The sequence below is a fragment of the Oryzias melastigma genome, linkage group LG2 (assembly GCF_002922805.2).
Source record: "Oryzias melastigma strain HK-1 linkage group LG2, ASM292280v2, whole genome shotgun sequence".
In the NCBI taxonomy this organism is placed as follows: Eukaryota; Metazoa; Chordata; class Actinopteri; order Beloniformes; family Adrianichthyidae; genus Oryzias; species Oryzias melastigma.
In genome coordinates this window covers 13,002,196-13,015,768 of record NC_050513.1, presented here as the reverse complement: position 1 = coordinate 13,015,768, position 13,573 = coordinate 13,002,196, and the positions used below count along the sequence as shown (strand labels likewise).

The window sequence follows — 13,573 nt, the reverse complement described above, 5'->3', positions numbered from 1 at the left end:
TAACCTTTGAATTGCGGGTGGGACTGTTGGCGTGGCGTGACCCCGGGGTCACACAGCAACCTGGAACGGTCTAGCTACAGCAGGTGACTTATATATATATATATAATTATTAATTTTTATTATTTATTTATTTATATAATTATTCAATGGGGTTAGGGACTAGAGAGGGTTTATGCCAATACAGAGAACCCCCTATCCCCGTCTCACTGCCCCACCCCCGCGGCTGAAGAATGTGTGTTCAAAAACACTTCTGATCATGCTTAGTAAAAAAATTAAATAAAATAAAAAACTAATCTGCATGATAATTGTCCTCTGCTATTATTATAATATTTTCGATGATGCCATTTCTCCATGCGGGCCCTCACTATTCAGCTGGTAGCGATTCATTAACTGCTCGCTTTTAGGTCGCTGTCTGTGCGCCTGTGTGTAGCCGATGGTAGACCGTGGTTGGTTGTCTCAATGGTGCAGTGCATACATCCCGGTGAGCACAGCGAGTGCAGTGGAAAATAGGTTTTATTTTTAAAAATGTCACTGGAGCACTTTACATTTGCGCTCCTGATTTCTCGCTTTTTGCCCCAACTTCACAAAAAGTGCTACGACTCATCTTCGGAGAGGCCGGACTACAGAGGTTAAACGTGACAGTGGTGATTCTTCTTGCATTTTTCAAGATTTGTAAAAACTCCGGCGGTCGCACTGGATCTGTAATGGTTGCAGTGTGAGCCTGGGGTAAGTCTCAATTCCTATCATCTCTTTGTTTACACCATCTCCTGCTAGCTTACAACAACATTTTTTGGCTCCTGTTTTACAATGATTTGAATTTTTTATCTATTTTAAGTTTGATTTTCTTAATTTTTCATTATATTTTTAATTAGTTTAGTTGAAATGTTCTTAATAAAAATGAAAAAGCATCAAACACAGCTTTCATACATTAGCATGGCAACAATATTGCCTGATCTCTCTGTATCACGACGTTATAGCTATAACTCTTATATTGTGTTCAGGTCAATATTGACCCGCTTTAAAGTGTAACAACGGGTCAATTTTACCCGAGCAGAAATATAAGGGTTAAAATAAAAAACATAAATACAAAAATGTCCAAATTTACTTAAGGAAAAGTAGCAGAAAGAATGCTAAGATTAGCAACAGAATGCTAACAAATGCATTCAAAAACATAGTATGCTAACATTAGCATTTTTTTTAATCCATGACATTTGCTTGCCTATGCAAAGTTGGACACATGAAAGTATAAAAATATTCAAAACCTATTTTCTGATCACAAATGTGAGATTTGAATTTGACTATTTTGTCAACGACCAAGTTTAGGCTAAAACACCATTTTCATTCTGTGTATACACTTCTTTATTAGTTGTTGGAAGTCCTTTTGTAAGTTTCTAGGTTTACTGCATCCCTGGTATGTTTATCTTAGATCTTGGGAAAGTCGGCTAAGCATAGTTTCAGTGTGTTTATTTATCGGGAAGCCCATCTTTACATCCCACAGCTCTCTAATCACATGACCCGACTCGGAACAACAAATGAGCTCATTTCGTCGGAATGTATTTGACTGCGACTCAAACGGAGTTTAGACCAACATGTTTGGGTCATAAAAAGTAAACTAAACATAAGAAAACCAAAAATGGTCCACGAGTAGGACTGGTCTGGCAAATATAGCTTTAGTGAAAGTTGGTCAAGAACAAGCTGAGAGGGTATTACCGAAAAAGCAGTTTTGAACCCTTCCCCACAGAGCAATGACGCCACCAAACTTGTGGTTTTGGTACAGTAGTGCTATGCAGTAGTGCAAGAAAAGTGGGACTTCTTATGGTGAAAAAGGACATTTATGCTGGTAAAAGTGTGGTTTCTGTGTGTGCAGAGGCTGGGATTGCCGGTGAGGGGATTACAAACCGGAGTCCAGGGAGAGATCTGGGCACGAGACGGAGTAAAGGGGGTATGAAGGATGGAAAAATGCAATCATGCATTCTCTGTAGCTCCTCATAGTGCGTTTGGTGCCCCTCCTTCCTCTCCACGAGCCATTAGTCACTATCCTGCTCCTGTTAATGTAATTAGATAAAGGATATATGGAGTCTTGGAGCTCAGCAGAGACATTTGTCGGCATAATTGCATCCATGCGGTGGTGGATCCTCTGGATTTCCACAAAACACTTCAAGCTTGCTCGCTCTAAGGAAGTACAAGGAAAGAGCGACAGCAAGACATAGAAAGTACTCCCTTAAGTTCCTGAATTAATTGCTTGCTCTTGCAAATCGAATAAATCCGAGGCCAGAACCCATCTCGTGCCTGGAAAACTAAACTTGAAGTCAGAGCGGTGTCGCATCAGCAACGCAGCATCAGGCACGGCTGTTTTATTTTTAGACCCAGTTTGTCTTTTCTTGTGCAGGAACTGTACTCGCAACAGCTTCCCAATAAACTGTCACATTTCATCGCATCCACGGGGGGTAAATGCACACAGATGGCGGGCAGGGTCCCCCAATTCACACCTTTTTGAAGATGTTTCGCGCAACAAGCGGCATCCTCTCGTCTAATTAGCGACAGTCACAGCTTGTCCGCCATTGACCTACATATGGTGACTTACACACAGTCGGGAAGTCGGATGTTTGCACACAAATGAGCTCTTAGACGGATCTGCCAAGGACCAAACGGGACTCCCATTTCAAATTTGTTTCCAATCAAATCTTGACAGTAAATATGCCACGATGCACAGCGTGTGCCAACTTCCTCTCCATTCAAGAACTAACTCCCGGCTGGGCTAATGTAGGTGGATGTTATCACCAAGTCCGACCTTCTTTCAGCTCCAGACAGCCTGCCTCCTGTCCCAGATACCTCTTTGACAGGAAGATTGCTGGATGGATGGATGGATGGATGGCGGAGGGTAAGACATACGGAACCAAAACTCACCGCCAGTAGCTCCAGCAGAGGAATGTTTCGGACCCTCCTGCAGACCGACGCGACACCGCGATCCGTGAACTGGCTCATCTCTGCCTTCCCTCTCCACGCGTGCCCCCTGCTCTTCTTCCGCTTCGTTCCCCACTCTTGCCCCAGCTGCCTTGCCGAGTCTCAGCTGCAGCCTGCCACTGTGCGTGGATGTGTGTGCTTGCATTCGGCAGTGTGTGCATGCGTGCGAGTCAGCGTGTTGGAACTGTGATGCAGCAGGCAGTTGCAGAGCCAGATTCTTGTCTGTAAGGCCACACCAGCTCTTGTCAATATTTAACCAGCGAGTCAAGTTCGATTAAATCAGCTGGAGTACAGTAGTGTTGGCCAACCCACCCTGGATGATGTGGGTATTGTTTCCTTTCATGTTGGCTGATAGTTATGGAACATAAGAAACATGACCGTCAAGTAGTCTCCATGAAATTGTAGGTTAGTGACCAATTCCAGACCTCGAGGGCCGGTGTCCTACATGTTTTTCAACCAACCGGTCATTGAAGCTCGTTATTGACTAAACACACCTGATGCAGGTAATCAACGGCAGATAAAACATAGGGGTTTCAGGAATACCAGCTGAAGGGCGGCCCTCAAGGCCTTGATTTGGGCACCCCTTGATTAGTGTTTCCTCGTTTTTTTAGATATCTAAGCAAGATTGAATTTGGCCAACCTGTCCTGGACGATGCAGATATTGTTTCCTTTTATGATAATTAATAGATTTGGGTAACCTCAAGAAGTCTCCAGCCCATTTTTGGTTAGTTTTTCCTCATTTTTAATTCATCTGGATTAGAGTGGTGTTAAACCAATCATGGTGGTTTGTAGTGTTGGGACATAAAAATTATCGTTAAGTAGTCTCCATGATGTATGTTTTTTCAGGGGTGTCCAAATCAAGGCCTCGAGGGCCGGTGTCCTACATGTTTTCCAACCAACCTGCCATTGAAGCTCCTTATTGGCTAAACATACCTAATCCAGGTAATCAGCAGCAGGTAAGACAGAGGGTTTCAGGAAGGCCTGGACTTGGAAACACCTGGGTTTGTGTTTCCTCATTTTTAGATATCTGGACAAGAGTAGATCTGGCCAACCAACCCTGGATGATGTGGGTATTGTTTCTTTTTATGGTAGTTGATAGTTTTGGGACAAAAAAAAAAAAAATGGCCGTCAACTAGTCACCATGTAATAGAAGGTTAGTGCTAGGGTGACCAATTCCAGGCCTCGAGGGGCAGTGTTCCACACGTTTTTCAATCTACGTGCCAGTGAAGTCCCTTTTTGGCCAAACACACCTGATCCAGGTAAGCGGCAACGGATAAGACAGGGTTTCTGTAAAACCAGCGGGAGGCCGGCGCTCGAGGGCTGGATTTGGACACTCCTAGGTTAGTGTTTCCTCGTTTTTAAATACCTGGACAAGAGTGGATTTGGCCGGCCCGCTCTGGACAATGTGGGTATTGTTGCTTTTTAAGGTGGTTGATACTTTTGAGATATAGAAAAGTGAACGTCAAGTATTCGCCACGAAATTGTAGGTTAGGGGACCAATTCCAAACCTCAAGGACTGATGATCTACACGTTATTCAACCAACTTGCCATTGAAGCTCCTTGTTAGCTAAACACGCCTGATCCAGGTAATGAACGGCAGATAAAAGCGAGGGTTTCAGGAATAACAGCTAAAGGGCGGCCCTCAAGGCCTTGATTTAGACACCCCTTGGTTAGTGTTTTCTCGTTTTTTAATATCTCGACAAGTGTGGATTTGGCTAAAGCACTCTGGACAATGTAGGTATTGTTGCCTTTGATTGTAGTTGATAGTTTTCAAGAAGTCTTCATCACATTTTTAGTTCGTTTTGCCTCATGTTTAAATCATTTGGACTAGATTGGTGTTGGTAAATCCAGGACGATGTGGGTATTGTTTGCTTTTATGGTGGTTAGTCATTGTGGGACATAATAAAACGACAGTCAGAGACTTCCCAACACATTTTAGGTCAGCATTTCCCCATTTTTCTCATGTTTCAGTCCAAAAAATCAATCAGGAGGAGCTGTGATCCCATGATGGCTTGAAGTGTACAATCAAATGGGCCTCAATGTAGGCCAACACCTCAGGGCTTCAGGTCAAACGACAGCCACCGCCGGCACATTTGCTTCTGTACACTTCAAATCTATCAACAAGGAACAAGGGAATTACTTGACAAATATTATGAACCAGATGTAGCAGGTTGGCCATAACACATACAGACTGGAGGTACTCCTTGGAGAGCATTTGGAAGAGGTTAGGTCATTCCTTCTGTTTACATCTGGCAAGCTGATCTCTTAGAATAGCAATGTTCCTGATTTCTGCAAAAACAGATGTTCCAAAAAAGGCTAACGTCTCTACTGTAGGAGCAGCAATTAGTCTTTGAAATGATTGATGGATGGTAGGAGGTGCTCCCTTGTGACCGCATTCCTTCACAATTAGGCATTCCTGTGATGCCTCGTTAACAGGACTTGTTAGGAATGTCGGCCTCCGCGCAGACATCACAAGAGTCGAAAGATAGAGAAGATAAAGATAAAAAAACTTCAAAGAAGCCGCAGAGATGTAAGTTCTCATCTGCGCGTATTGTTTTTATGTTAACAGGGAAAAAAAAAACAATTTTGAGTGAAACATCTTGACAGTTGAAAACTTTCAACTGCTTGTGATGACCCGCCACCTCCACGAACCGTTTTCCTGCCTGACTTTGTAAGAATCCACTTGGCCCTGTCAGATTGCAGGGTTTGTTTCTCCCACACAGGTCAGGTCAAAGCTGAAAACAATGGATAATGACAGTTGTTTTCTCCAGAATGGAAATGTGGACGCTGTAAAGTAAACTCCTGTTGTGTTCCTTAAACTATCCGACCAAGTTGGGGTTTCATTTTGCCTGATGGATGCAGGTTTTTCTGGCACGGCGACGGTCTTAGCGGTCTCTTCGCAGGCTTTAACCGTCGACTGCAAACTAACACGAATCCAAGGTTGTGTGGACAACAATTTGGCTTTCAACAGACAGGAACATTTCCAACAGAAAGTGGGGTAATTTTGTATGCAGAGTTAAACACAGCCTTTGTTTAGAAACCTGACAATCATCACGGTAAATTCACACGGCAGCAGTGATGGGTGCGGCTAACACTTTCGGTTGTCTGTTTGTTAGATCTTGTTGCAATGGTACCAAAAGCAAATATCAGTTGTTACACACAGAAAAGCTATTAAACCATTGATAAAAGTTTTTGGCCGTAAACCAAAGGGCAAAATTGGAGGGTTGTAGTCAATCTTCATCTTAAACAAACCTCATGTGTGCCTTACAGGCCTCTGCTGCCACCTCATTGGACGCCATGACAAATGGATCGTACGATTGTTAGGAGTGTGGTAGGTGTATTGTGAAGTATTGATAAGGCTAAGGTGAGTTACATGCACTTATGACCTACGGGTGATGCTGTTGTACGCCACATTTCGGTAAGGTATGCGCGGTGACTCCCTACAGATGCTGTACCCACATGGTGTGCAGGTGATACATAAGTGCCCGTAGGATGCCGACTTAGCAACTGAAGGGAAATCATGAAAAATGGAACATATGATTGTCGTTCATGAAGTAAGCTTATCGTGAAGTATTTGTAAAGAGGATTTAAGGTAAATGCACCTGTAACATATGTGTGATGCTTTTGAATGGGGCTCTTACACTGGGTCTTTACTGATGCACGCAGTGTGCAGGTGATACAAAAGCGCCCGTAGGATGCCTACTTAACAAGTCAAGGAAAATAGTGAAAATGAAACGTACGATTGTCATTCATGAGGTATTTTTATCGTGAAGTATATGTAAGGATAATTTAAGGTACACGCACCTGTAACATATGGGTAATGCTGTCGTACGGTGCCCTTACACTGGCTTTTCACTAATAAGCGCGGTGTTCAGGTGATACAAAAGTACCCGTAGAATGCCGACTTAACAACTCAGGAGACAACTGGAAAATGGATTGCTGTCGCACCACTCACTAGTCCTTGGTATGGTGCAGATGTGCTTGCTAACAAGGTAAAAATGCTGCACCCATAGGGTGTGCCCGTAAGACCTGACACAAGCCATGTTCCGATTGACTAATTCCTACTTTCTAACAGCAAAACTCTGCAGAAGGAATGTGCAAGATTACATCAAAACTTCAAAAAAAAAAGTCTATTTTTATCCAAACTGGACCTGTATTGGATAAATAAAGATCTCTGCATTTCATCACTGTTATTTTGTGATTCATCAAAATGCGCTTAAATTTACAGTAATGGAGTCCTGTGTTAACCCTTCTGTTGCCCAGTGGTTCAGATGGACCAACAATAAACTTTTACTACAGCCATAAAATGACTCTGTGGTGGAGTTTGTGTTCTTTCTGCAGTCGATGAAAGTTGTGGGGATATCTGACTGGAACTGTCAACATTTGCTTTTGTTGAAATCTATTCAAGCAAAAAGTATTATTTCAAAGATAAATATAGTTGATGCACAGAGGTCTTATCAGTATTAGCTTGCAGCCAACGCTCTTAAACTTTAGCACGAGAAGTCCAACAAGTACAAGTCCTTTGGCCTTGAACTGCGAGGTTGCTGAACCAAAGTGCTACATTTTTGTGTATCCACATCTATATTTGGCCCGGCAGCAAACCCTCAACATAAATACTTTGCTTCTTCTGACCTATAAAATCCATTTGTTCCCACGAAGGGATTATGCTCATGACCGGAGGCCATCTCAGTGATTGATGGAAGTTGAGTGGCAGGTGGGGCTCCAGCAGGGACGGAGATTACAAAGTCATCAGTCAACAAACTTCTGGGAGAGTCTCTGAGGAATTTATGAGCTCATACAGTGTCTCAACCGCATGAAGAACGCCGCGGTGACAAAGGTGTAAGAGAAATCAGAGGTGACTAACCATTTATTATCGAAGCTTCAGTCATAAAAATGCCTTTTTAATAGATCTGGGACAAATGACTGGAATAAAACCACCGGACTTTGGTGTCTTCAACTATTAATAACCAATCTCCATTGGTCAACCCTTAACTCATGATCGTGTCATAATTGATCCATTTTCACATTTAAAAAAAAAAGGGTAAATTTTGACCCGAAAAAAGTTAAAGGGTTATCTCACATTCTTTAACCCTTGTTTTGTGTTCGGGTCAAAACAGACCCATTTTCACACTTTAAAAAAAGGGTACATTTTGACCCGAACACAATATAAGAGTTCTCTCAAACTTTTAACTCTCAACTCGTGTTCGGGTCAAAACTGACCCATTTTCACGCTTTAGATAAGGGGTCAATTATGACCCAAACGCAATATAAAAGTTCTCTCAAACTTTTTAACCCTTAACTTGTGCTTGGGTCAAAGCTGGCCCATTTTCACACTTACAAAAAAAGTTTTGACCGAAACACAATATTCAGGTTATCTCAAACTTTTTAACCATTAGGTTGTGTTCGGGTCATAATTGACCCATTTTCATCCTTCAAAAATGAGCAATTTTCACTCGAACAAAATGTATGGGTTATCTTAAACTTTTTAATCCTTATCTTGTGTTTGGGTCAAAACAGACCCATTGTCCCTCTTTTAAGAAAGGGTAAGTTTTGACCCAAAGAAAACTAAGGGTTGTTTTAAACCCTTATAATGTGTTTGTGTCAAAACTGATCAACTTTTATTCTTTAAAAAATGGGAAATTATGACCCATACAGAATATAAAGGTTATCTCAAACTTTTTAACCCTTATCTTGTGTTTGAGCCAAAAATGACCCATTTTTACCCTTCAAACAAAGGGTCAATTTTGACCCGAACACAAGAAAAAGGCTATCGTAAACTTTCCAACTATTATCTTGTCTTCAGGTAATAATCCACTCATTTTCACACTTAACAAAGGGTTAATTTTGTCCCGGACAAAAGATAAGGGTTAAAAAGTTTGAGATAACCCTTATATTGTGTCCAAGTCAAAATTGATCCAGTCTCAGACTTTCAAAAAAGGCAAATTTGGCCCAAACACAAGATAATGGTTATCTCAATTTTTTTTTCTGGTGTTTGGGTCATAACTGACCCATTTTCACACTTTTAAAAAAGGGTCAATTTTGACCCATACAGAATATAAAGGTTATCTCAAACTTTTTAATTCATATATTGTGTTCGGGTCATAAATTACCCATTTTCACCCTTAAAACAAAGGGTCAATTTTGACCCAAACACAACAAAAGGGCTATCACAAACTTTTCAACCATTATCTTGTGTTCAGGTAATGATTGACTCATTTTCACACTTAATAAAGGGTCAATTTTGATCCGGACGCAAGATAAGGGTTAAAAAGTTTGAGATAACCCTTACATTGTTTCCGGGTCAAAATTGACCCAGTCTCAGACTTTCAAAAAAGGTCAATTTTGGCCCTAACACAAGATAATGATTATCTCAATTTTTTTTCGGATGTTTAGGTCATAACTGACCGATTTTCACACTTTTAGAAGGGGTCAATTTTGACCCATAAGGAATATGAAGGTTATCTCAAACTTTTTAACCCTTATCTTGTGTTCGAGCCATAAATTACCCATTTTCACCCTTAAAACAAAGGGTCAATTTTGACCCAAACACAACAAAAGGGCCATCACAAACTTTTCAACCATTGTCTTGTGTTCGGGTAATAATCGACTCATTTTCGCACTTAACAAAGGGTCAATTTTGACCCGGGCAGAAGATAAGGGTTAAAAAGTTTGAAATAACCTTTATATTGTGCCCAGGTCAAAATTGACCCAGTCTCAGACTTTCAAAAAGGGTCAATTTTGGCACAAGATACTGGTTATCTCAATTTTTTTTGGATGTTTAGGTCATAACTGACCCATTTTCACACATTAAAAAAGTTGTCAATTTTGACCCATACGCAAGATAAAGGTTATATCAAACTTTTTAATTTTGTGTTGGGGTCAAAACTGACCCATTCTCACACTTGCAAACTGGTAAATTTTGACCCGATCACAATATAAGGATTACCTCAAACTTGTTTGGGTCAGAATTGATCCATTTTCATATTTATAACAAGAGTCAATTTTGACCCGACTACAATACTGGGTTACTAATGACACAAAAAGATTGGAAATTGTGTCTGCATAATAAAGATTTCCACAATACGCCCATTAGTAATTTAAAGGGTACTTCATTTGTCAGCAAGGAGAAATCATGACACTAATGCACAAATAATCATTTTGGACTTGAACGGCCAGAAAATGGATTCTGGGCAGTAACGACTGACTGTTTGAGTAATTCATCTTCGGCAAACGATCCCCTACATTTGTCAGAGCTTAATAGGAAAAACAACATGAATATAATATAAATCAAGAGCAATCGTTGCCATTTGGAAACAGCCAAGAGGCAGGAATCGCTAAAATCATTTGCATCATTTGTTCAGGCAGAAACAAGTCACAAATTACAGGGCACCAAGATTCCAGAGCGGTGGTGTCACTGCAAAAATAATCATTCAAAGCCGCTTTCATCATAACCTTTCAGTGTAAACCTGCACCCACTGGCTAGAAGGAAGAACTCCAGGTGTTAGAAAAAAAAAAAAGTAAGCTTCATTCTTGCAGCCACCTGTTCAGAACTCACCTGACGGGTCAGACCGGCGTCTGATGCAAGTAGGTCACCTTTCCTCAGGCATGGGCATGAGTAAAATGGCACGTTTGGAAGGCTCACCCACATACCAACGCTCATTTGCATGCAAACGTGTTGGAACGTGCACAGGTATACAATGCCTTAACACTAAAATCCAAAGAAAATTGGGAATACAGGTCAAATTTCAAGAGAAAGTAGTTTGTTATTTTCTTTACTCAGTGGTTGGAGTTCTGTCCTAATGCTAATACCTCTGCAGACTTGAACAGAGTCATTAAAGAATCATCAGAGCTCTGGCTTAACCTCGACCTGTAACGGAGATTAACAATCAGCGGTCTTTCTTGATTTACTCCCTGAAACGTACGGAACTCTGGAGGTGTCAAACACAAAAATAAAATCTGTTTTTAATCATTTTGTCAAAATGTTGCTTTTACGATGTTTTATTGATTTGTGTTGAAAGGTGTTTGTGTTATATTTTGTTGCTTTATTTTGAAAACATTTGTGTGTGTAATCTTTGGTATTAGGCTATGGTCACATATCCCAAAATGCCACCAAATGATGACCTAAATTTAAGTTTTTTAACAAAACTTGCAGGTGGCCATGCAGTGGAATTTATAATCGTGATCGTATGTGTGATACGGGGGGAAATTTTAAGATAAAGTTAAAATTTTCTCTAAAAGTTGACACCGGTCAGTGGCCACCTGGGAACATTTTGAGGTTTCATGGTGGTAGTCCAGCGATGAAAAGATGATAGAAAGGCTACCGGGCGGCACTTGATATAGATGGCTGCTGCAAACATCGTCCAATCAGAGCTTCTGTCAGCATTCCGGGCTACCGCCGCCCTGTGGCCACCATGGGTATCGCCCCATTTTGTATTGGTGTCATCCCACCTTACTGACTGATGCTTGATAGCCACCTGTTAGCATTACTGAGACCATGCTAACTCCTAATCGTGTTAGCATTACTAAGATCATGTTAAGTCCCAACAGTGTTAGCATTACTGAGACCTGCTAGCACAGTTAAGAGTTAGCATGGTTGGAAGTTCGCATTACTGAGATCATGCTAACTCCCAACAGTGTTAGCATTACTGAGACCTGCTAGCACAGTTAGGAGTTAGCATGGTTGGAAGTTTGCATTGCTGAGATCATGCTAACTCCCAACAGTGTTAGCAAGACTGAGACTGCTAGCACAGTTGGGAGTTAGCATGGTTGGAAGTTAGCATTACTGAGATCATGCTAACTCCCAACTGTGTTAGCAAGACTGAGACTGCTAGCACAGTTGGGAGTTAGCGTGGTTGGAAGTTAGCATTACTGAGATCATGCTAACTCCTACCCATGTTAGCATTACTGAGACCATGCTAACTCCCAACCATGTTAGCATCACTAAGACCATGCTAACTCCCAACCGTATTAACATTACAACACCATGCTAACTCCCAACCATGTTAGCATTGCTGAGATCATAATAACACCCAACCGTGTTAGCAAGACTGAGACTGCTAGCACAGTTGGGAGTTAGCATGGTTGGAAGTTAGCATTACTGAGTTCATGCTAACTCCTAACCATGTTAGCATTACTGAGACCATGCAAACTCCTAACCATGTTAGCATTACTGAGACCATGCTAACTCCTAACCATGTTAGCATTACTGAGACCATGCTAACTCCTAACCATATTAGCAATACTGAGACACTGCTAGCACAGTTGGGAGTTAGCATGTTTGGAAGTTAGCATTACTTAGATCATGCTAACTCCCATATGTGTTAGCATTACCGAGACCATGCTAACTCCAAAATGTGTTAGCATTAATGAGACCATGCTTACTCCCAACCATGTTAACGTTACAAAGACCACGCTAACTCCCAACCGTAGTAACAGTACTGAGACCATGCAAACTCCTAACCATGTTAGTAACACATAAAAAGAAATGCAGTCAGACACAGCTACACATTAGCATATTCACAATAACGCTTAACTTTGATTGCAGCAGAATTACTATATTTACAAGACGCATTGTTGTTTTTTTACAAAAAAAATAAAGATTTTAAGCATGCCTTGTAGTACGCTATCTTATTGTTACCTAATTAGACTTCATTTAGAAGCAGTTTAGCACAGCAGCTGCAGCTCTGTGTATTTTAAGCTAGTTATCCTATTGGTGACTTGCAGACACACTTTAACCCATCAACCTAATTGAATTTTTATTATTAGAGTCGATGATTTAATTAAAAATAACTGAACTAAACAAAGAAATCCTGCCAAATGTAGCTTAAACCGAGACTTTTCTTTGGCCAAACAGTAGCGTTTGGGTCTTTAAATCCCACATTTACCGCTCTATAAGAAAGGCCTTTCAGGTCGCAGCTGAGCGTTTTTGGCTCCGAGCCTGATGAGAAGGATGTGATCACAGGGCAGCTTCTGTGCGGGAGAGCAGACAGGACGTGCCTGCCGCCGCCACCCGCCGCTCCCGTCCACACCCAGTGTCGCTCGGAGGGCCCACCCAGCTCAGAGGTAAGGAGGTGGGTTCCCCTTGCTGACAGATGCAGCCCCTCCTTTGCCTCGGGGCGGTAATCCTCACATCCAGTCCTGTTAGCTTGCAGTTCTGGCTGTGTTCAAACCCCAACCTGCTGGGCCAGACTGGACGCCTCATCTGCATACGTTAAACTAAACATCCCTGGAGATGGCGCTTTCATGCCATACACTAACATTAATCCGGCCTATTAAAAATGGTTCTCAACAATGGTTTGAACAAGATAACTAGAAGACTTCAATATTGATGTTTAATGTACGAGTTTTAGCTTCTATTGCTACTTTTTTTCCCCAAAAACTTCTTGTCATAATGTTTTAATTTAAAAATGGCGTGAATGTTTGGAAATAATGTATTTTGTATGAATTGTTTTGACCTTTAGGGGGATTTGGCAACAAAAAATGATAAATTAGTGAAGTTAGGAGCCAGAAAAATCATTTAAAAGTTTATTGTATTCTTTCCATTAGAATATGTCTTTACATTTAAGCTAGAAACGTTTTTCATTCCAATGTAAACATGTCTCAAAATTTA

General features: G+C 41.2%; 1 protein-coding gene across 3 annotated transcripts in view; it reads right to left on the bottom strand.

The window, feature by feature from the left end:
- LOC112156703 (nck-associated protein 5) overlaps nucleotides 1–13,573 on the bottom strand; it is a 196,632-nt gene that overhangs the window by 167,549 nt on the left and 15,510 nt on the right. The window contains exon 1 of one of the 3 annotated variants that reach the window (XM_024288994.2): nucleotides 2,908–3,053. The exons of 1 other annotated variant lie outside the window; for it this stretch is intronic. In XM_024288994.2, the coding sequence (XP_024144762.1) occupies nucleotides 2,908–2,985 (78 nt within the window). In that variant the 5' untranslated portion in view covers nucleotides 2,986–3,053. Of the gene's footprint in view, nucleotides 1–2,907; nucleotides 3,054–13,573 lie in introns of those variants that run through there. One more of the 3 variants, XM_024288990.2, reaches the window with a different exon arrangement.